At 40.0% G+C, this 25,234-nt stretch overlaps 1 protein-coding gene across 1 annotated transcript in view; it reads left to right on the forward strand.

The window, feature by feature from the left end:
- The first annotated feature begins 397 nt into the window (after window positions 1-397).
- RIMKLB (ribosomal modification protein rimK like family member B) overlaps window positions 398-25,234 on the forward strand; it is a 59,004-nt gene continuing 34,167 nt past the window's right edge. The window contains exons 1-2 of the mRNA XM_047067376.1: window positions 398-638; window positions 16,344-16,575. Coding sequence (XP_046923332.1) covers window positions 16,401-16,575 — 175 coding nt within the window. The 5' untranslated portion in view covers window positions 398-638; window positions 16,344-16,400. The remainder of the gene's footprint in view (window positions 639-16,343; window positions 16,576-25,234) is intronic.

A 25,234-nucleotide genomic window follows, 5' to 3' on the forward strand; every position in this document is an offset into this window, starting at 1 on the left:
GCGGAGCCTGGAGGGCGGGTCTCGACGCAGGTGTTGGATGGATCCGCTAGGCCGGGCTCGGCTGGCTGGCTGGCTGGCCGGCTGGCCCGGCCCCTCGCCCCCCGCCCGCCGCGCCGCCGCGCCTGGGGGGCGGGGCCGGGGCGCGCGAGGGTCCTCTGCACGCGGGCGGGCGGCGCGCGGCGCCTCGGTCTGGGGGAGCGCGGGGCGGTCTCCGCCGGCGTCGCGCGCGCTGTGTGTGAGCGGGGTTGCGCGCGCGCGCGCGCACTACAGGCGAGTGAGGGAGCGAGGAGCGGCCGGGTGTGAGAGTGTGTTTGGGGGTGGGGGCGAGTGTGTGTGTGTGTGTGTGTGGGAGTGTGTGTGGGAGTGCGTGTGGGAGTGCGTGGGAGTGGGAGTGGGGGTGAGGGACAGCCAGACCGACCGCGAGGCTGTGAGAAAGTGGGCGAGTGTGCGAGGGTGCCCGGCCTGGCTGCGGGAGCCGCGGTGGCGGAGGAGAAAGGAGGCGGCTCCCGGCATCCCGACCCCCTCCCCCTCCTCTCCTTCTCGGACTTCCAGCCAGCCTGCCCGGCAGCCCGCGGTTCCCTCGGAGGCCCCAGCCCGGCTCCGCTGGCCGAGAGCGAGGGAGGAGCCGCCGGAGCCAGGTGAGCGGTGCGATCGCTTCCCTCCCCCGGTGTAGTGGCGTGAGGCGGAGGCGCGCCCGCCGCCGCCCCCCCCTCCCCGCGCCCCTCCCCCAAATGGGCGACTGCGGCCTTAGGGACTCGGCGACGAGCAGGGGCTCGGCCGGGCGGGGCGCGCCGGGGGCCGGGGGGCTAGTGAAGCCCGGGGGGGGGTCGCTCCGCCGCGGGGGGGTGGGGGGGAGCCCCGGCCCGGTTGGCGTGCTGGGAGGGGGCCGAGGTCGCCGGGTGCGTGTGACGGGTGAGAACTGCCGGGGACAGGCGGCGTCCTCGGGCGTGAAGTGTGCTTCCCCCTGTTTGTGAGGGGGGTGTGGTAACCCTGGGAGTGCTCGTTGGAGTAGAACACGCGTTGTGCCAACCTGTCCTCCAGCGTGTGGTGATCGCTCCTGCCCCCGCTTCCATCAGACACATTCCTGTGGTGTGACCGAGGGAGGAGGATGTGGTGTTCGTCCTGCACTTAGTATGGTTTAAATCCCATGGTTTCCTCCTTACGTGTGAAATTTTAGAGAGTGTGACAGTCCTACCTCCTTTGCCTTTGGCAGTGCTCTGAGTAAGAATGGGGTGACAAATAACTGCTTGGCTCGTTCGATTTTTCTTTTTTTTAAGGCATTTGACCATGATGCAAATCTTGCCCCCCTCCCTTTAAAAATAAAACCCAAACTAGTTAGATAATAACTTCACATTTGCCTTACTAATGTGACCTTATCTCAGAAGGCAGATTTGTAATCCCAGTATTTTACCCCACTTGTAGGTGTGAATAGAGAGGGGGCGGTAATTGCATTCTATGAGTGAGGTTGTTATGCTACCCGTGTTGACTGTAACTTCCGATGTGCATTCTTTTAGCGTGCTGTTATTTTCCCATTAATTACATAAATTGTTCTCACATCTTTGGGGAGTTGGATTAAATTCTAAACCTGAACGGAAAGTACGTGAGGCAGCCTAATATGGAAGATACTGTTTTTTTGTGGGCCTGGTGTTTATTGTATGTACCGAAGTTCTTAATTATTAAATGTAACCTTTTGCAATTTAAATGCTATGTAAATTTCGTTAGGTCTTTAACACCATTGGGCAGTTGAAAGGTCATTTTTTTTTTTCTGTTTCTTACAAAGAATTCACTGTCAGAATACTGTAAGATATTCATTTGGAATAAAACACTCTGAAATTCCAGTCATGGAGATTGAACATTTATTTTCTAACTTTTAGAATGACAACCTCTAATTTTCAAAAATGACAGTCATAGTTAAATTTCTCTTCTAATGGTTGCTGTGTGTTATTTGGTCAGTATGTCAAAGGGGAGGAGGCCTATTTTTCTTTGGAGGTGATCTTTTGTTTATTCCTTTCTATCTTGGTTAGTGCAATGACTTTCCTTCTTTCATGTCAAAGATTTGGTTGTTAGTTTGGCAAGATGGCTGTTGATGTTTTCATCTTTCTCTGTCTCCTTTTTTTCCTCTTGTTTTCTCTTACCCCCACCAGGTGCCAGAGCCTGCTTGTTGGGGAGGGGGGGCACTCTGATTCTGACAATGGGGAGCCAAGAACATCAAATCCAGTCACTAGAATCCTCCACTCATTGAAGGTCCATTTTTCTGTTCCCTCCTTTCCCCCTGCAGGGGGGAAGGAGTTGTATGACTAACCTTTAGACTTTGGGCTACCAGCTAAAATTCCACTTAGTTGCTGGTGGATAACTTTTAATTTTTTTTCATTTTCTTAGATTCATTGAGTGGCAACCAGAAATTTCCCTTTTTTTTTCTTTTCCTTCTCATTCAGTTCCTTTTCCCTCTCCACAAGGAAATCACAAGCAATGTTTTATAAATCCTCTACCCCTTCTTAGCTGTATTATGAAGGCATACACTAAAGAGAACATGTTTTTACATAGGACCAATGAATGCCAGCCAGACTTCAGGCATTAGTGTGTTGGGGTACAGGATGAACCATGGCTAAAAAAAAATACCTCCCAATTCTCGTTTTCCTCAGTTTGTGTCCACCTGGGATTACTGGGGTAAATCACTAGATTGATTTCTCAAAACTTCTCCCCTGTCTATGACCTGAAAGAACATAACACTGGAAGGATTTGGGGGAAGGGGAAAGAACAGGGCCAGTTGATCCACAGTTTGAGAAGTAGCTTTTATCATCTTCCTCTGGGGAGCGGGCATAGAGACTTAAACTGCATGAAAGTGGGTGGAGGAACGTAGGAACAACACGACAAGAGTGACAGAAAACCAAACATAAGTAAGGAAGGGGGAGTTTGTATGTTGCTTACACCGTTTTGGGGGTTACTTAGTGCTGTGGATTTGTAGAGAGTTTATGGCAGGTTAGGTTACAAAGAGTAATCTCTGCAAGTGGGATTAAGTCATAGGCATATGGGGAAAGAGCTTTGAAATTATAATCCAATGTTATTTTAATGTCTGGGCGTAGATTGTGATAGGAAGAATAAAAATATGTTAATGTTAACTGTACTGGCATACACAGTTGTTTCAAGAGAGGTCGAGTAGGAGAGATTAGGTACAGATATTGGGGAAACTGTCTTTCATTATTTGGGAATCTTCCTTTTCGTCGTATTAGGGGCTGTTAAGAAATAATAACATACTACCCCCCAAAATATCTGTACATAATGTGTTTTAGATTTGTGTGCAATATGTGCCTATGTACATATTAGATTTGCAGAAAAGGACTGACTTTCTGACTTCATGATAAATCATGCCATGCTGTTTTTTCAATGTTTTCTTTTCCAGTGTGTTTTTCCTTTCAAAATTGGCTTGGAGGACAAAAGCTACAGAGCTAGCCAGCTCTACTCCCTTAGAGCCTGGTCTGCATGGAACCCATCTGCTTATTTATTTATATTTTTTAACTGCTTTTACTGAAATTACAGGTTTTTTTTCCTTCTGACTTTTATTGTTAGCAAAGGTAATTATTTCAGGATGAGATGTATAATGGTGATGGAAAGTAGCATTAGGCTTGGGTTTTTTGTGTCCCCCCCCCCCAATGTTTGTTTATTTTTGAGAGGGAGATGGTGCACGGGGTGGGGGCAGAATAAGAAGGGGACAGAGGATCTGAAGCAGGCTCTGTGCTAACAGCCGGATGTGGGGCTTGAACTCATGAACTGTGAGATCATGTCCTGAGCCAAAGTCAGACGTTCACCCAACTGAGTAACCCAAGCGCCCCATTGGGTTGTTTATTTATATGAGAAATTGAAAAGATAAATTACGAATTTTTGACAGTTATGTTTAGATCTTATGGGGTATGCATTTGCCTGCTATTAAATACTGAAAATAGCTGTGTTTTTTGATCCTGCCTTACGATTCAATATAACAGACCCCCCTGCTATTAAATATTGAAAATAGCTGTGTTTTTTGATCCTGCCTTATGATTCAATATAACAGACCCCCCTGCTATTAAATATTGAAAATAGCTGTGTTTTTTGATCCTGCCTTACGATTCAATATAACAGACCCCTTTAAAATAACTCCTAACCCCTAACGCTTAACATTTAGCTGTCATATATGAGGTTTTATGTTGCTTGCTGGAGATAATAGAGAATAAAATAAGGATTCTGTCTTCATGGAGTTCACAGTCTAATTTCATTGATCCTTGATTTTTTCATGTGGCAGTCTGTTCTCCCATCAGTGTCCGGAGGAGTCTGCTAGATTATTGTAAAATGTGTATCGATTTATGAATTGATAAAGTAACAAATTTGTGTAAACATTGATATGCCAAATTAATTTTTACTTCCTTTCTTTCAAAAGTGGCAGCATATCACCAAGTTGTGACCAAGAAAAAAAAAATTTACAATTGTTGTATCACTATACTCTACACCTGAAACTAATACAACACCATATGTTAACTGGAATTAAAATAAAAACAAAATTTCAAACCTACCCCTTACTTAAATGTTTTTGCTCTGTTCAGCTCCTTTTCATTTCTTTCTCTCTCCCCTCTCCCTCCCTCCCTCCCCTCCCACCTCCTCCATCCCCCTAACCTTTCCTGTTACTAGCTCTTGACTTCATGTTCTTAGCAATATAGAAATAAGGTCTCTAAATAGAATATGGATTTGCGATATTAGGTCACACTAGTTCTCTCTTACTGCTCCACTTTCCCGTATTTGGCAGCATTTTAGACTTTGATAGTTTATCAGAAAACTACATTTTGGAAATATCTTGCAGGTTTGTCCAAACAGGAACTTTGAAATTTTTCCTGATTCATTGTGGTTTTTAATTGTTAGCTTATTCCTTTGACATGTGAATTAGTTAGCCATGTTTGTAAAACCTTCAACTTGAATATAGTAATATCTTCCCAACTCATTTTTCAAGGTAATGTCCAGAAAGAAAATTTAGAAGGAAGGCCCAACATTTAACATGTTAAACATGATGAACTTTTTTTTTAAATAAAGATCTTATTTATTTATTTATTTTGAGAGAGAGAGAGAGAGAGAGAGATAGCACATGAGCAAAGAGAGGAGGAGACAGAGGATCCAAAGCAGGCTTCACGCTGACACCGTTGAGCCTGAGCCGAAGTCAGACACTCAACCCACTGACCCATCCAGGTGTCCCAATGTTTATTTTTGAGAGAGAGCACAACCAGGAGAGGGAGAGAGAGACAGAGACAGAGAATCTGAAGCAGGCTCCAGGCTCTGAGCTGTTAGCACAGTGCTCAATGCTGGGCTCAAATTCACAAACCATGTGAAATCATGACCTGAGCCAAAGTCAGATGCTTAACTCACTGAACCATCCAGGTGCCCCTAGATTTTATTTATATTTTCAAAGTAATTTTTGTACCCAGTGTGGGTCTTGAACTCACAACCCCAAAATCAAGAGTCAAATGCTCTACTGACTGAACCAGCCAGGTGCCTCTAAACATGAGCTCTCAGTAAGCCATACTACCCTTTGAGTCTCAGGAAGACTTTGCAAATTTTGTGCCATGTTCCAGAAAGAGATACATTGATTTAACATTCCTGTATTGAGTGAAATCATTAGAAGTTTTATTTGGGTTACTGAGAACTTTATTTGTGAGAAAACTTTATTTAAAGTTTACTCATTTTGAAAGAGAGAGAGTGGGAGTGTGGGAAGGGCAGAAAGAGAGGGAGAGAGAATCCCATGTAGACTCTGTGCTGTCAGCACAGAGCCCGATGATCCATCTCGCAAACCCTGAGATCATGACCTAAGATGAAATCAAGATACAGACGCGTAACTGACAGAGCCATCCAAGCACCCCTTGACACGCTTTTAAAAAAAAGATTTTTTAAGTATTCCCTATACCCAAATGTGGAGATCGAACCTAGGAACCCAGAGATCAAGATCATATGCTCTACCAACTGAGCCAGCCAGGGGTACCATTCAGAGAAAACTTTTTTTTAAAAGTTTAGTTTTGTACACCAGACTATTTTTATATAACAGACTGTTAAATTACCTGTAGCTTTGAATAACAAAGCTTTGAATAACAAAGCTACAGGTAATTTAAGTAAAGGTAACATAATTTTCTGATCTTTTAGTTGAATATATGTAAATTTGCTTGTTAATTTGCTCATGATGTTTGTTTTTCTTCTCCAGTTTTCTTTTTATTGTGGTAAAATATACAGCATAAAATTTACCTCCTTAATCATTTTTTAGGTACACAGGTTAGTGATATTAATTATATTCATATTCTTATGCAACTATCTACCATATTCATTTCCAGAACTCTACATATTGCAGAACTGAAACTGTATACCCATATAACTAACTCCTCATTCTTCCAACACCCCAGCCTGTGGCAACCACCATTCTACTTTCTGTGGATTGACACATTATATATTTTATATACTGGTGCATAATGTCCTCCAGGTTTATCCATGTAGCAGCATGTATTGGAATTTAACTCCTTTTTAAGGCATTGTATGTACATACTGTATCTTATTTATTCATCTGTCAACCGAAGGCTTGGGTTGCTTCCACCTTTTAGCTGTTGTAACACTGCTATGAACATGTGTATGAAGATTCTTCTTTGAAGACTCTGTTTTCAGTTCTTTTGGTTATATACCTACAACTAGAATTACTGGATCATACAATATTTCTATTTTTATTTTTTTGAGGAACTGCCATACTATTAAAAATATTTTTTTTAATGTTTATTTATTTTTGAGAAAATGTGAGGGACAGAGCATGAGCAGGGGAGGGGCAGAGAGAGAGGGAGACACAGAATCTGAAGCGGGCTCCAGGCTCTGAGCTGTCAGCCCAGAGCCCGATGCGGGCTTGAACTGATGAAAGGTGAGATCATGACCTGAGCCGAAGTTGGATGCTTAACCGACTGAGCCATTCAGGTGCGCCTGCCATACTATTTTTTTTTTTTTTTTTAATTTTTTTTTTTTTTCAACGTTTATTTTTTATTTTTGGGACAGAGAGAGACAGAGCATGAACGGGGGAGGGGCAGAGAGAGAGGGAGACACAGCATCGGAAACAGGCTCCAGGCTCCGAGCCATCAGCCCAGAGCCCGACGCGGGGCTCGAACTCACGGACCGCGAGATCGTGACCTGGCTGAAGTCGGACGCTTAACCGACTGCGCCACCCAGGCGCCCCTACTATTTTTAATAGCAGCTGCACCATTTCACATTCCAACCAACAATTTTCAAGGCTTCAGGTTTCTCCACATTCTCCCCAACATTTATGATTTTTTGTTTTTTGACAGTAGACCTCCAGTGTGTGCGAGTTTATTATATGGTTTTGATTTGTGTTTTCCTAATGATTAGTGATGTTGAGCATCTTTTTTTGTGATGTTTTATTATCACATCCTTTTTAAAAAGCTCTGTGAGGGCTGGGAGTATGTCTATTTTGTTTACCATGATATTTTAGAGTGCATAGAAGGCACTGAAATACTAATTTTTATTTTATTTTTTTTAATTTTTTTTTCAACGTTTATTTATTTTTGGGACAGAGAGAGACAGAGCATGAACGGGGGAGGGGCAGAGAGAGAGGGAGACACAGAATCGGAAACAGGCTCCAGGCTCTGAGCCATCAGCCCAGAGCCCGACGCGGGGCTCGAACTCACGGACCCCGAGATCGTGACCTGGCTGAAGTCGGACGCTTAACCGACTGCGCCACCCAGGCGCCCCTGAAATACTAATTTTTAAATTAAATGTATTTAATCGAATACTTAGTGTTTTTAGCATTTAGATTCTTAATTGATCTGAGATTATGACCAGTGTTTGACTTTGAACAGTTTTCTTTTTTTTGAGAGAGGGATATAGAAATACTTCTCCAGGGATGTTGTAAAAATAAATGTAAAAGTGAAATGATGAAATGTAAGATGATGATCTTGTTAGTGTAAAAAGAAACTCCCTCTTATCATCGATACCAATACTTACTGGTATTTTAATGTTAAGGGAATATTTCAATGTCAAGGGAATATTTTCATACAAAAATTTTAATGTCAAGGGGAAATTTTCCTATAAAATTTGACCAAGGTATGATAGACTATACTTGTTAAGGTAAGGTTTTATGGCCTATAATAAAGAATTCCCAGATATCATTTACATAAGCAAAAAAGGTAGTAGGTAGTCCAGGGTCACAGCACTACACAGTTGTCAGGCATTCAAGTTTTAACATGTCGCTGTGTTTTTCCTAGGGTTCACTTTTCACTCCTGTCTTCATAGTCCAGGTGGTTGTTAGAGCTGTAGCCATAACACTTACATTCCAGGTAGGGTGGAGGAAGGGCCAAGGAATAGTATAGTATACCTCTTAAGTATGTGTTCTGAAAATTTCAGTGCAGTACTTTCACTCAGCTCTTATTGAGTAAAATTTACTTATATGATCACATCTAGTTGCAAGAAAGCCTAGAGAATACAGTCTGTTCGTTACATGGCATTGTGCTTAGCTAGATATTGGATATCTTATTACTAAGGAGTCATTAGAAAATGGATATTGGGAAGGAAGTGGCAGTCTGTGCCATGGAGTGTGTGGAATTTGAATTCACTCGGCTTTACCACTTAACTTCTTGGCTAGAGCGTATTCAGCTAACAAATGAAGACAGTAATGCACCAAAGGGATGGTTGTGAGGATTGAATGAGAAGATACAAATGAATCGCCTACCATGGTATAATGTGGGTTTTTTAAAATATTTATCCAAATTCCTTTCATTGTCTTTAGGTATGGTAGAAAAAAGTAGAAAGAAATCAGAAAACCTGAATCTTAGTCCTGGCTCCGTTATTGTGATAAGCTCATGATAACTTAAACGGTCAGGCTGTTTCTTTAAAATGGGAAGATATATGTGTGTATTCCTCACGTAATTACATGCAGATTAGATTAGAAAATATATGTGGAATGTGTTTCATAAGCTGTAAATGGAGAATAGTTTTAACCTTATCTGTGTGCATTATTTTGCCTTTGTCCTGCATATGTTTCTTTGTATGAGGAAAGGGAATTTATAGGCACTTGTCTATATATTTCAAAGTGTTGCCTTTTCTTACCTTCATTGGTTTTTCTGTTTCATCACTCATTTTTTTTCAGTCTTTTGATAAAGGGATCTTCTTGAGATTGGGTAGGAAAATCATTGCCCTCTCTTTCCCCCCATAATCACATATGTAGCTTAAAAAAAAAACAGTATCATAGGTAATTACAAGCGCTATAAAAAGGAGAGAGTGTGAATGAGTGTGTCATGTAACCTTTAGGAACTTATTGGTTTGCTCTATTTTTGAGGTATATCCTTTTCAATATAAGGAGGGGGTTGTGAGGGCTGTCATACATTTCTTTTCTGTTATAGCTAAAGACAACTTTGATTAATATCTAGCCTTTTGCTCCTACTTTCAAAGCATTCCGGTCTGCCTTAAAGTTAATGTGGCAAAGAACATGGCATTTTCTATAAACTCAGAACACCTAAACAGTGATCTTATTTTATGTGGCATCTTAGGTAAAGGATGAGATTTTATAGGAACTATCCAGATTTCAGAGGGACATTTTTTTAGAGATTACTTATTGATGAACATTGTTAGTGAGTAATGGGGTAATTGGACTAAGACTATTATTTGGTTATTTCTGAGACTCTTCTGAGGCTTTCAAGTTACCATTCAGTCGTTTTCTGTACCTTAATAAGAGCTACAAAAATCACCTCCTATCCCCAAATGGTATGGTTCTTCCTTTTCACCCTTCCTTTTTTTTTAAAGGTTTTATTTATAATTTTTTTTTATTAACAAGGTTTCTTTTTAATGTTTATTTTTGAGAGAGAGAGAGAGAGAGAGACAGAGTGTGAGGTGGGGGAGGGACAGAGAGAGAGGGAGACAACAGAATCCAAAGCAGGCTCCAGGTTCTGAGCCCGATGCAGGACTCGAACTCAAACTGGGAGATCATGACCTGAGCTGAAGTCCAGATGCTCAACCGACTGAGCCACCCATGCATACCCTTTTAAAAATTCATCTTATAGCACTGACAGTATAAAAAAAAATTAATTACAACATACTGTGATAATTGCCAGAATATGTGTATAATAAGATAATGTAGATTCATGGAGTTAGGATGATTTTTATGAGTCAGAAAAATTTAACAGATGTATTAACTAGTGAGCCAGTATTTACTAAGGTAGGCTTAGGATGTATATTCTAAGCAAAAGGAAGCATGAGAGAATACAATGTGTTCAGGAAATTGGTAAATGAGAGAGAAGAGAGGGTAGAAGATTAGTTTGGAGGTGTTTTTAGGTGCAAAATGTTGCATGTACTGGGGATGAATAGGAAATTCAAGTGGTATTTAGAAAATAGAATTACTGTTGTAATTGTATGTTTACGTAGTGAAGAAAAATAGAAGAAAATGATGCCAGAGTTTCTGAATTAAATGCTTAAATTAGGATGAGTATATCCGGCAGTATTCTTCTGAGAAACAGAACCGGTAAGAAATTGTATATATGTGGAGGGAGAGGGATGTACGGAGGGAGGGAAGGAGGAAGGGGGGAAAGAGAGAAAGAAGGAAATAGAAATTAATTTTAAGGGATTGGTTAGTGTGATTGTGGCACGTCTGAAATTTGTAGGGCAGACCAATGGGTTAGAAACTCAGGCAGGAACCTCTGTTAATGTGTTGATGCAGAGTTCCTTCTCTTGGAAACCCTTTTTTGTTGTTCACACCGTCCACTGATTGGATGGGGTCCATCCATGTCATAGAGGGTAATCTTCACTCAGAGTCGACTGATTATAAACTTTAATCATATTTCCAAAGTACCTACATAGCTACATGTAGACTAGAGTTAGACCAAACGGAGCACCATTGTCTAGCCAGGGTGACGCATAATATTGAACTATTAAAATGGGAATTCAAGGTGTTTAGGTATGTGAATAAAAAACTTCAGAATTTTACTTGCTCAACTGAGGCAATGTTTGTGGCATTTAGTTAGGGATGCCTACTAAGCAGATTGAAATAGGATCTCAAATACAGTTGAGAACTCCAGGGTAGAAAGATATTTAGTGGGTCAATGATATATTCAGATTTTAATGATAATAGTTGAAGCCTGGCTGAGGATGAAATTTCTAGAGAAAGGAGTGAAGGGTTTAAGAAGGAAGCCCTGGGGATTATGTACAGAGAAAGCATCCCCCCCCCCACAACCCCTCCAGCAACCCTCTGTTTGTTCTCTATGTTTAAGAGTCTCTTTATGTTTTGTCCCCCTCCTTGTTTTTATATTATTTTTGCTTCCCTTCCTCTAACCTTTATTCTTTTTCAGTCTTTAGATTCTAAGTTCATATGCTGTGTCTTATCTGGAATAAATGATTTTCCTTGTAGTAAGAGGTGCCTTAAGGTCTTCAAATGGTAGATTGATATTTTTGCTTTTTTCCTAGCAAAATAATTAACATTGGGAAGTGGCTTCATGAGAAAAATGAATGATGCACTTTATTTATGATTCCCATGTAATTAGCCTTGCCTGTACAATTGACAGATGACAGTAAATTTTTTTATTGGTTTGTATATCCAGAAGTTTGCATGGGAAAACTATCTCTAATATAAAACTAAAATTTCACTGTTGAATATCTCTTTATTGAAAAAAAACAACTGTTTTTGTAGTTAGTAGCATTTATTCTATATCTGATATTTGTATATCATTTTCCTTGATACTGTGAGAGAAATAAATCGAGGACAGAAATTAGTTGATCTGAATTTACATTCTAAGAGCAGAAATACTATATTCTTTTGTATATGTGGACATTTACAAATGCTGTGTTTATCTTAACACTGTTGGAGAATAAACTCTTTTTTAAAGTATTTTTTTTAAAGAGAAATAGAGAGTGAGCTGGGGAGGGGAGGGAGGGAGACAGAGAGTCCCAAGCAGGCTTCACACTGTCAGTGCAGAGCCCAGTGCTGGACTCTAACTCATGAACTGTGAGATCATGACCTGAGCTGAAACCAAGAGTTGGGACACTTAACTGACTGAGCCACCCAAGTGCCCTTAAACTCTTTTCTAATAGTAAGTAACCAAACTTACGCCTTTAAATGTCAGGGGGAATAAAGGAACCATTTTATTTTACAAGGGACTCTTTTCTGACATTTAAAATAGTGAATGTAATCAGAAAAAAAATTGTTTTTTAAGGACTCAGGACTATCATTTTATTTGTGTACTTTTGGTCTTCTGACCTCTATAGATTTATCATAACGCTTTTGATTTATCAGCAGTTTTGTTTTTCTTTTTCCCTTCATGTTTATGGACGGGAGAAATAGATATGTTGGAAGAGACCCTGGCCTACTGGTCTCCGCCTGGCCCACAGGAATGTTTTGGAGGTCTCCCAGAGCAGGAGGGCCAGTGTGAGGGTTGGGAAGGGGAGAGAATGAATGCAAAGCTTTTGCCTTGGTGGTTGGAGAATCTTTTCCTGATTGTTTCCTGGTTATTGTTAGATGTGAATCTCAGTGGAGCAGCCTGATAAAGGCAAGCGACCCTGGGTACCTGGGGACCACCAGTGGCCCCTTAACCTGTCAAAATAAAAGTGGACCATTTGGTGGAGGAGAGGTTGTGTTCTTTCTTTCTCTGTCAGTGAACTAGACTTTGGAGATTACTATGAAATTATACTGGATAAAAAATTGGACAGGTGTCACTTGAAAATACCAGTACCCGTGGAACAGTAAGTGACAAGCTAGAGTTTAAGCTTACTTGCCCTTTTCAAACTGGGAATGTCATGTACTTGGTATACAGAAAGAATATTTTGGAACACAGTGTGTCATACCTCTGTGATTCTTTACATGAAAAGCAAGACATGACATGAGAATCTTTTGAAGCTGATAAAGAAAATATATTCCATATGAACAAAGATACTTTGGTGCAGGGCAAGGTGATGATCCCCAGATCTTGCCATATTAACTGCCTCTAGGTGGGCTTTGAGGAACCACAACCATTGACATTGATGTTGGACCTTTTCAAGATAGTGTCTACCTCTTTCACAGAGTCTTCTGCAGGGTGAGAACATTCTTCTAGTTCCAGATATGGGGGTGCAAGTATTCTCTGTGAAAGGATATAGTCCCAGTTGTGGCAAATGATGAGATCTCTAGGCTTGCTTCCAAATCATGAAGGCAGAGAGGGAACACCATTTTCTTTGTTAGAAACCCAGGATCAAGAGGATTTAGGGTTCATTAAAAAAAAAAGAAAAAAATGAAAGGAGATGGGGAGGCTAATCTGAACTTTCATGTGTTGGTTGCTTACCAGTGTAGAAACACTCAAAGATTATGCAAGGATATCAGAGCTGCAGCCATGAAGCCAGACATGGAGATGCTCACGTGCATCATCTGTCAGGAGTTGCTGCATAACTATGTGAGATTGCAGGCCTGGAGTGCTTTTATTATCTGATGATACAATCCTTGAAAACACCATATTGTCTTACTATTGGCCTGGGAAATTTCCACAAGTTGACATATCAATATTGGCAGAACAGTCCTGCTTCCCAGTTGCCAGTGGCTATACCATCTTATCCTGATTTCTGTTGGGGCCACAACTGCTGTACTCATTCAGTACAATTTCATGTGGTGAAATTTAGTCATATTGGCAAACAGATGATGTTCAAGAACTAAGTGTAAGGGATGGAACCAAGATGGGCTTTGGAATAATGGAGGTCATTGACAGGGTGTTTCAAAAACTATCCAGTCTTAGGATCATTTTTATAGTGCCTATCTCAAGGAAAACTGGGGATCTCTACATTAGGTACCCTAGTGCAAATTTTTTTTGGTGGAGCTTTTCCTCTGATTGAGACTTCCTAGTGACCACATCTTCCTATTGTGTAAGTTGAATTATTACTGCATCTAGCCTAAGGCTTGAAAGCGTATGTTCTTGACCACAGCTGTGGAACAGGTGCACAGGGGGCTAGGAGGTTGTGGGCATCGGGCATCCCCTTTGCTGGTTAGTTGGGTCTTGGCCTGATGCATCACCATAACTGAGAGCTCTTAACCTTTCTTTTCCTCAGCTACAAGTCGTAACTATTGTGCTTCTCATTTTATTTTATTCTTTCCCTGCTTTCCTGTGATTGATGCCTTTGAGACCCCATGTTGTGGGGCACATGGGTGAGTGCGGCGCAGGTATGGCAGGCCAAGGTTTGGCGTGCTGGCGTGTGTGTGTGCTGGTGCTTCTGGCTCGTGATATTCTAGTCTTATTGTGTGCATTCAGGCGGAGACCCTGGAGAGTGTGTGAATGGTGCATGAGGGGCTACTTTCAGTTGCTGTGACGCTGGAAGCTGTCTATATGTATGGCTTTTGCTTCCTCTAGTTCTTATCCTTGTCTTTTTTTCTGTTAGATTTGCTGTGTCATCTGGGGTGGTATTAGGATTTTTTAAATTTTTAGTAAGCTCCATGCCCAACATGAGGCTTGAACTAACGACCCTGAGATCAAGAGTTGCATGCTTTACTGACTGAGCTAGCCAGATGCCCCAGTAATTTTATTTTTGAAAAAAGTTTTTTTTTTTTTTGTTGGGGTGCCTGGGAGGCTCAGTTGGTTGAGCGTCCAACTCTTGATTTCAGCTCAGGTCACCATCCTAGGGTCATGGGATTGAGCTGAGCCCCATGTCACACTCTGTCCTGGGCGTGGAGCCTGCTTCAGATTGTTTTTCTCCTCCTCTGCCTCTCTCCCTTGCATACATTCTGTCTCTAAAATAAAAAAAAATTAAAATAACGCTTAAAAAGAAAGGCTTTTTGTTGAAATAACCTGTTAATGTTTGTTAGTAAGGCTTGTAACTTTTTGCTTCTTCTCAGGAAAATAATTTTCAGCTTTTGTCTTGCTCATGATGCAAGCTCTTGCCCATGATGCAAACTCTGAGAAGCAGCACTGTATTTGTGGAAGAAAGTCCTTTTTTGTATTACAGTAAACAATCTGTATTTGTTTAAAAAAATTCTATTTAAAGTAAGCATAAAAACATTGAGTAAGAGCATGCTGTCCTCTGACTGAAATAAATTTGAGCGAATGGACCCCAGCATTTATTTCGGCTATTTAAAGTTTTTTTTCCACAGTCTCAAATTACTCTGATTAAAGTTGTTACATGAATGACTTCAGTGTTGATACTCATCTAATAACATAGGTGTTACTATCTCATTTAAAAAACATTCCTATAAATATGTTAGTGATAAAATATACATACATATGAGAAAACAAGGGAAGAAAATTGAATAAAAAAACTACAGTTACATGAACATATATAATGGAGTTTATCGTGATGGGAGATATGGGGATATGATATACTAATGATTACAACCTTGTCTATTTTATATCAAGGTAGTTGCATTTTGGGTGGGGTAAGTCAGTCAAAAGTAGATGATCAGATAAAAGTATATTTCTAGATTATATATAATACAGGGAATGGCATTGAGTATATAATATTGAAAATGGCACTTTTATTTTTTTTAATTATTTTTTTTTTAATGTTTATTTATGAGAGAGGGAGAGAGATAGAGCATGAATGAGGGAGGGACAGAGAGGGAGACACAGAATCCAAAGTAGGCTACAGGCTCTGAACTGTCAGCGCAGAGCCCGTTGCAGGGCTCGAACTCATGGACCATTAGATCATGACCTGAGCTGAAGTCGGACGCTTAACCAATGGAGCCACCCAGGCGCCCCTAAAAAATGGCACTTTTATTAAGTGACCTGCTGTAATTATTAAACTGCAGTGCTTCCCCAGTGGAAGGGGGAGAAACTTTGTTTTGGGAGGTGGTGAGTTTCTACATTTCTAGTGTTGTAAAAGTTTTGATTTTTTTTTTTTTTTTAATTTTAGATAGAGTGCATGAGTGGGAAGGGGACAGAGAAGGGGGGAGAGAGAGAGAGAGAGAGAGAAAGAGAAAAAGACAGAGACAGAGACAGAGAAAATTCTTGCCCAGCTTGGAGTCTGACATGGGGCTTGATCCCATGACCCTGGGATCATGACCTGAGCCAAAATCAGGAGTTGGATGCCTGACTGGGCCATCCAGGTACTCCTTTTACTATATTTTTTAAAGTAATCTCCATGCCTGATATGGGGCTCAAACTCATAACTTCAAGATCAAGAGTCACACACTAGTGACTGAGCCAGCCAGGTGCCCCAAGTATATTTATTTTCTTTCTTTCTTTCTTTCTTTCTTTCTTTCTTTCTTTCTTTCTTTCTTTCTTTCTTTCTATTTTTTTTAAAACAGGAAGAAATAAAATTTAATTTCATATGTATGGGAGATGCATAAAGACATGAAATTCCTTAGGTAGAATTCTTTATTTACCCTGTGTGTGTATTTGGTCTTTGTCTAGAAAGAATCGTCATTCAGGAGGAAATAATCCAGGAAAAGGAAGAGCAAGCAGATCAAGATGTGTAGCTCTGTGGCGGCCAAGTTGTGGTTTTTGACCGATCGTCGAATCAGGGAAGACTATCCCCAAAAAGAGATTTTACGAGCATTAAAGGCCAAATGTTGTGAGGAGGAACTGGACTTCAGGGCTGTGGTGATGGATGAAGTAGTACTGACAATCGAGCAAGGAAACTTGGGTAAGCCTATACTAAATAATTTTATGGATTTTTTTTGTTAGAATATGTTGAATCCACATTTTCTAGGAATAATTTGGATGAAGGAATTGTTAATAGCTTTACATTACAATCATCTGATCTTAAAATGTAGCATATTTTATGGAAGAAATGGAAACCCCGGAATTAATTGAACCTCTTATGTTATTTTTATTTTAATGTTTATTTTTGAGAGAGAGACACACATGCACAGAGCGTGAGTGAGGGAGGGGCAGAGAGCGAGGGAAACACAGAATCCGAAGCAGGCTCTAGGCTCTGAGCTGTCAGCACAGAGCCCGACGCGGGGCTCGAACTCACGAACCGTGAGATCATGACTGGAGCCAAAGTCCATGACCTGAGCTGAAGACGGACGCAAAACTGACTGAGCCACTCAGGTGACCTGAACCTCTTAAGATATTATTTAGGAAATAGTTGGGAGAGAAATTAAAGAAAATCTACTTGTTTTTCCCCATTATTACTGTCTTCTAATTTTAAAGGTGCCCCTGAGAGAACTTGTACTTCATGGGATAATTCAGTAATGAATTTAGTAAATTCATCAAATTCCACATGTGATTCTTATTTTCTTTTTTTCTAAAAACTTCAGAATATTGACTACTTTTTAAAAAATGTTTATTTCTTTATTTTGAAAGAGAGAGAGAAGGAGAATGTGAGTAGGGGAGGGGCAGAGAGGAGAGCATCCCAAGCAGGCTCCATGTTGCCACCGCAGAGACCAACGCTAGGCTCAGTGTCTCACAAACCGTGAAATTATGACCTGAGCTGAAATCAAGACTTGGATGCCCAACCGATTGAGCCACCCAGGCATTCCTTTTCTTTCTTTATAAAATATTTTATACATATAGTATATAATACACCGTTTGTTTCTCTTCACTGGATAAAAGTGTCTGAATAATTTGACTCAATTGGTGATAAGTCTAGTATTTCTAATTCTGTATTTCATATTTGTTTTAGGGTTACAAGAGGATATCTTAGAAACAGAATTCTTTAGGACTGACTTAGGAATCTTTACGTCTTTACTCTGGAAAGTTATGACTTGTAGGTCATTTCTGTTAGGGAGCATTATATGGTGGCATATACGTGCCATTTTGGATTAACTTTTAGAAGACTAGACATAGTTTAGTGATAGTATTCAGTAAAGATATGAGACAAACACTTAACAGATTCTATGTTACTTAACTTGCTTCGAGACTATAATCATAATGAGAACATGTGTTTTCATCAAAAAAATGGGGGGAGGTGGTTATTGTGAGAACTAATAATATACAGAATATAAATCTGCTATTAGGGTAATTTCATTTGTAGGCTAGTTAATAGATCCCAGAGTCTTGCCTGATGAATAACATGATACTGTAGATTTAAGTAGGTAAAATCTCTTAGCAAACATTTGCTCTTTACTCTCTGTCCTTTAACATTTATTCCATTCACTTTACCTTTTTACAGTTATTGTTGCTTTGGAAATAACTTCTTTAGAACTGAACTGTTTCCAGGTTGTTTCACTGGAGTGTTTTAGTTACTACCTTTATAAGAAAGATGCACATTATTTTATTTTTGGTCAACTTTTCTTTTTTTTAAATGTATATACATAGGTCCAACACTTATTCAGATTCTGGATTTGGGATAGAGCCTGTTTCATTCTTTCATAAATATAATTTGAGCACTTACTATGTGCTAATTAATTGGTATGGTATGCAAAATGAGACATAGTCCCTATATTCTAAAGGCCAAGATTAACATTAACATCAATCAAGTGATCACACATATTAGTGTAAAATCATTATAACTTTGGTAAATTATAAAAGGAATGGATATCCGTTTGCACCCCCCTGCCCTCTAGCTAGCTATGACAGATACATCCTGAACAAATCCGGGCAGATCTTTTCTTTAAAATTCAGAATCTATCACATGCTTTTATAACTTGCAGGTTTTTCAACAAAATTGCATATACAATTGTTGAAATTGGAGTCAGAAATCTGGACAGAGTATTGTGTTAGGAGCCATGCTCTTGAAGTATGTGTGAGAAGGCCAGTGTACATAGGTCACTAAACACATAAACCGCAGGCTTCTGGTGTATGTCTCTGTTTTAAAGGTTGGAAAACCAAAGGCTGCCTTTCCAACAGTCCTCTGAAGTCAGGGTTTCTTATTAGACCAAGCTTCTGTCACATAGACCTATTACTACAAGATGTGGGAAATGCAAATGGACATCTCTGTTCTAATACCTTTCATAGGTTGAAAAATATCTAAGATTGGGGTACCTGGGTGGCTTGGTCCATTGAGCGTCCGACTTTGGCTCAGGTCATGATCTCACGGTTCATGAGTTCAAGCCCTTCGTCAGGCTCTGGTTTGACAGCTCAGAGCCTGGAGCCTGCATCAGATTCTGTGTCTCCCTCGCTGTCTGCCCCTCCCCTGCTCACACTCTGTCTCTCTTTGTCTCTCTCTATCTCAAAAATAAATAAACATTAAAATTTTTAAAAAAAATCTAAGATTGAAAACCATTGTTCTTTGTTTTTTGTTTCCTACTGGACACTCTTTGTTCTCAACTGTCATTTCAGGCCAGTAGGACAAGATTGAACTCACTTCTTCCCCACGAAGCTATCTTATTTCAGCTTTTCGGTTTGTATTTTGTCCTTTGCCCTGGTATTACCGTTAACATATCTTTTGTTTTAAACATGTAGTTTTTAAGTTTATTTACTTATATTTAGAGTAGGTATTTGAATAGAGATGTCCATTGCATTTGCCACATCTTGTAGTAAGAGGTCTGTGAGAAGGGCGTAAGTGAGACCAAGAGAGGAGCAGAGATAGGGGAGAGAATCCCAAGCAGACTCTGCCCTGTCAGTGCAGAGTTTAATGCAGGGCTCTATCCCACAAACCAAGAGTAGGACACTTAACTGACTCAGCCACACGTGTGCTTTTCTGTTTTATTCTTAAGAGCCATTTCTGCCACAAAATTTTCTTGCTTTTTCCTTCTAAATGACAATTGTTCTGCTTTTCAGTATCCTAAGTCAAGCTGTTAATGGCCCCAAGTTTAAACAACTGCAACATTCCTATAGCCTATAGCTCGTTATCTTTCACTACAGTGTTTCCTCTCTAGCTCTTTCTCATTCATTAAACACCAGTTTTATCATCTTTCTAAAAACCTTTAGAAACCCTATTTCCAAGCACTGTTCAATCTATTTTATTTTTAAGGCTTATTTAAAAAAATAAATGAGTGGGGGGAGGGGCACAGAGAGAGACACACTCAGAATCCCAAGCAGGCTCCAGGCTCTGAGCTGTCAGTACAGAGCCTGACGTGGAGCTCGAACCCACGAACCATGAGATCATGACCTGAGCTGAGGTCAGACGCTTAAGCAACTGAACTATCCAGGCGCTCCAGGGCTTTTTATTTTTTATTTGTATTATTTATTTATTTTTAAAATTAATGTATTTATTTTGGGGGGGGGAGGGAGAGAGAGCGCGCGAGAGGGAGCAGGAGGGGTAGAGTGAGGGAGACAGAGGATCCGGAGAGGGCTCCTCACTGACAGCAGAGAGCCCAATGTGGGGCTCAAACTCATGAATGTGAGGTCATGACTTGAGCCAGTTTACTAAGCATACTTTTCCATGTCCACTGTTTATAGCATAAATGTTACCACATGCGCAACAATAAGACCCAGCTTCACAGCCGGTAGGATGCTCTAATGAAAAAGAGACAACATGTGTTGGCAAGAATATAGAGAAATTGGAATTCTCCTGCATTGCTAATGGGAATGTAAAATGGTGCAGTCCCTTTGGAAAACAGTTTGGCAGTTCCTCTAAAGGTTAAACATACAGCTACCATAGGATCCATCCCACTCCTGCATGGAATGACAACGTATGTTTGGAAGAATTCACCAGTGAAAACATCTGGTTCTGAGCTTTTCCTTGTTCGGAGACTTTGGATTACTGATTTAATAGGTCTGTTCAGATTTTTTATTTCTCAATGATTCAATTTTAGTAGGTTGTAGGTTTCTAGGAATTTATTCATTTTTTCTAGGTTATCCAATTTGTTGGTGTGTAATTGTTCATAGTTGTCTCATGATTACTTTTATTTCTTTGGTGCCCATTGTAACATTTTCTTTCATTTCTGATTTCTTATTTAAGTCTCTTTCTTTCCCTTTTTAGTCTAGCAAAGGGTTTGTTAATTTATTAATCTTTCCAAAAATCCAAGTTAGTTTTGTTGATTTTTATTTTATTTTTCTCTTTTTTATTTTGGTTATTTGTGTTCTAATTTCTTTTTTTAGTTAATTTTTTCTTGAAAGAGAATGCAAACGGGGGGGGGGGAGAGAGAGAGAGAGAGAGAGAGAGAGAGAGAGAGAGAGAGAGAGAAAATCCCAAGCACTCACAGCGCAAAGCCTGATGTGGGGTTTGATCTCACAACTGTGAGATTATGATCTGAGCTGAAATCAAGTGTCAGATGCTTAGCTGATTGAGCCCCCCAGGCACCCCAGAGATTTTCCTTCTTTCTTAATGTGCATGTTTATACCTGTACACTTCGCTCTTAACACTGCTTTCACCACATCCCATAAGTTCTGGTATTGTGTGTTTTGCTTTTGTCTTAATATTTTTTTCCTCTTTTTTTCTAAACTTGAATAATTTTTTTTAACTTTATTTATTTATTTATTTTAAGAGAGACAGTGAGCCAGGGAAGGGGAGAGAGAGAGAGAGAGAGAGAGAGAGAGAGAGAGAGAATCCCAAGCAGGCTCCACAGGGTCAGTGCAGAGCTTGACATGGGGATTGAACTCACAAAACAGTGAGATTATGACCTGAGCCAAAATCTAGAGTCAGATGCTTCTTAACCAAATGAATGAGCCACCCAGGCGCCTGTTCTTATGATATTTTCTGATTTCCCTTGTTACCCCTTTTGTTTTATTTATTGTTTGAGTGTGTTATTTAATTCCCAGGTATTTATGAGTTTTTCATTTTCCCTTTGGTATTCATTTCTAGTTTCAGTCCATAGAAACCGGAAAAGATACTTGGTATGATATCGGTATTCTTAAATGTAAGATTTGTTTTGTGGCTTAACATGTGATCTATCCTGGAGAAAATTTCATTTGCCCTTGCAGAACTTGGATTGTGTTGTTGTTTGGGGTGGGGGTATGTGTTTTGATATATTTGTTAGGTCTAGTTGATCTGTGGTGTGTTTCAGTTTTGTTTCCTTATGAAATTTTCTTTTTTTCTTTGGGGGGGGAATGGTCATTGTTTTTATTTATTTTTTTAATTTACATCCAAGTTAGCATACAGTGCAACAATGATTTCAGGAGTAGATTCCTCAATGCCCTTTGCCCATTTAGCCCATCCCCCCTCCCACAACCCCTCCAGTAACCCTGTTTGTTCTCCATATGTAAGAGTCTGTTATGTTTTGTCCCCCTCCCTGTTTTTATATTATTTTTGCTTCCCTTCCCTTATGTTCATCTGTTTTGTCTCTTAAAGTCCTCATATGAGTGAAGTCATATGATATTTGTCTTTCTCTGACTAATTTCACTAAGCATAATACTCTCTAGTTCCTTCCACGTATTTGCAAATGGCAAGATTTCATTCTTTTTGATTGCCGAGTAATAATCCATTGTATGTATTTATCACATCTTCTTTATCCATTCATCCATCGATGGACACTTGGGTTCTTTCCATACTTTGGCTGTTGTTGATAGTGCTGCTATAAACATGGGGGTGCATGTGCCCCTTTGAAACAGCACACCTTAGATAAATAGATAGTGTAATTGCGGGGTCGTAGGGTAGTTCTATTTTTAATTTTTTGAGGAAACTCCATACTGTTTTCCAGAGTGCTGCACCAGCTTGCATTCCCACCAACAATGCAAAAGAGATCCTCTTTCTCCACATCCTCGCCAACATCTCTTGTTGCCTGAGTTGTTAATGTTAGCCATTTGGACAGGTGTCAGGTGGTATCTCATTGTGGTTTTGATTTGTATTTCCCTGATGATGAGTGATGTTGAGCATTTTTTCATGTGTCTGTTCACCATTTGGAAGTCTTCTTTGGAGAAGTGTCTATTCATGTCTTTTGCCCATTTCTTCACTGGATTATTTGTTTTTTGGGTGTTGCGTTTGATAAGTTCTTTATATATTTTGGATACTAACCCTTTATCTGATATGTCATTTGCCGATATCTTCTCCCATTCCGTTGGTTGCCTTTGACTTTTGCTGATTGTTCCCTTCGCTGTGCAGAAGCTTTTTATCTTGATGAGGTCCCAGTAGTTCATTTTTGCTTTTGTTTCCCTTGCCTCTGGAGGCATGTTGAGTAGGAAGTTGCTGTGGCCAAGGTCAAAGAGGTTTTTGCCTGCTTGAGGATTTTGATGGCTTCCTGTCTTACACTGAGGTCTTTCATCCATTTTGAGTTTATTTTTGTGTGTGGTGTAATAAAGTCATCCAGGTTCATTTTTCTGCATGTTGCTGTTCAGTTTTCCCAGCACCACTTGCTGAAGAGACTGTCTTTATTCCATTGGCTATTCTATCCTGCTTTGTCAGAGAGTAGTTGGCCATATGTTTGTGGGTCCATTTGTGGGTTCTCTATTCTGGTCCATTGATCTGAGTGTCTGTTCTTGTGCCAGTACCATACTGTCTTGATGATTACAGCTCTGTAATACACCTTGAAGTTTGTCCTTATGAGGTTTTGTCTGTTTGCTTCATACCATAACATAACGGTATTTGAATTTTTCATTATTGTGTTAGTGTCCATTTCTCTCCTTGGTCTTTTACTATTTGCTTCATGCAAGTGGGTACTTTATTAGGTGTCTGCATATTTACAATTGTTAATAGCTTCCTGGTGAATTGACTCTCATCATTATAATGATTATCTCTTGTGACAGGTTTTCTCTTAAAGGGTATTTTATCTCATAAGTATGGCCACGTGTATTCTCTTTTGGTAACCATTTGCATGGAGTATCTTTTGTCAGTCTTTTACTTTCAGCTTTTGGGTGTCTTTACATCTAAAATGAATCTCTTGTTAGTAGCATATAGTTGGCTCTTCTTTTTCTATCCATTCTATCCCTCTGTATCTTTTCATTGTGGGGGTTTCTTTCATTAACCTTTATTTTTTTTAAATTTTTTAATGTTTGTTGTTTATTTTTGAGAGAGCACAAGTGGGGAAGGGGCAAAGAGAGAGAGGGCAACACAGAATCCAAAGGAGGCTCCAGGCTCTGAGCTTTCAGCACAGAGCCTAATGGGGGGCTTGAACCCACGAACTGCACGATCATGACCTGAGCCAAAAGTCGGACGCTTAACTGAATGAGCCACCGAGGCACCCCTCTTCTGTTTACTTTTAATGTGATTACTGAAAGAGTAAGACTTACTGTTTTCTGTATGTCTTGTACCTATTTTGTTTCTCTTTTCCTCTCTTATAGACTTCCTTTGTATTTTGTTAATTTATTATAGTGGTATGCTTTAGTTCCTTATTTAGTTTTATGTATTTTCTATAGGTGTGTATTTTATTCATCGTTACTGTGGAGATTATGTAATATGCTATATAGTTTAATTTATTTTAGATGATAAATTTATTCATATGCAAACTCTGCCCTTACAAATCTTCCCTTATCTTATGTTAACAATGTCACAAATTACATCTTATATTTTGTATCCATTGAAATAGTTTTATGGGCATCGTTATTTTTATGCATTAAAATTTTTTTTTTAATGTTTATTTTTGAGAGAGAGAAAGCAAGAGAGAGAGAGAGACAGCAGGCGCACAAGCATGGGAAGGGGCAGAGAGAGAGAGAGAGAGGAAGACACAGAATCCAAAGTAGGCTCCAGGCTCTGAGCTGTCATTGCAAAGCCAGACGTGGGCCTCCAACCCACAAAAACCGTGAGGTCATGACCTGAGCCGAAGTTGGGATGTTCAACTGACTGAGCCACCCAGGGGCCCCTGCTTTTGACTTTTTTTTTAAGTTTATTTTATCCATTTATTTTCAGAAAGGTGGGGGCAGAGAGAGAATCCCATGCAGGCTCTGTACTGCCAGTATAGAGCCCTATGTGGGGCCAGAACCTACACACTGTGAGATCATGACCTGAGCTGAAATCCACAGTTGGATGCTTAGTTGACTGAGCCACCCAGGCACCCCAACTTTTTTTTTTTATGTATAAACTCTAGGCCCAACATTAGTCTTGAACTTAACGACCCTGAAATCCAGAGTCGCATGCTGTACCAAGTGAGCCAGCCAGGTGACCCTGTATGCCTTTAATTTTAAATGCTATACCAGCAATAACACTGATTTATGTACTACCATTGGAATATTTTAGGATTCTGTATTTATATATTTACCTTTATCCAAGAGCTTTATTTTTTTTATGCTTTTGTGTTGCTTTCTAGTATTCTTTGTTTTTCGTATTTAAAAAAATTTTTTTTAAAGATTTCATGTTTAAGTAATCTGTGCACCCAGTGTGGGGCTCGAACTCACAACCCTAGGATCAAGAGTCAGACACTCCATTGATGGGGCCAGTCAGGAGTACCCCTGCCTCCACTGCCTTCTAGTATTCTTTCAACTTGGACTGTCTTTAGCTGTTCTTATAAGGCCAGACTATTGGTGATGAACGTCTCAGCTTTTCTTTATCTGGGAAAAATCTTTATGTCTCCTTCATTTTTGAGGGATAGTCTTGCTGGATATGT

Source organism: Lynx rufus, unplaced genomic scaffold (genome assembly GCF_022079265.1).
Source record: "Lynx rufus isolate CCGP_SWC_20201006 ecotype Redwood Valley unplaced genomic scaffold, mLynRuf1.p SCAF_7, whole genome shotgun sequence".
Taxonomy (NCBI): Eukaryota; Metazoa; Chordata; class Mammalia; order Carnivora; family Felidae; genus Lynx; species Lynx rufus.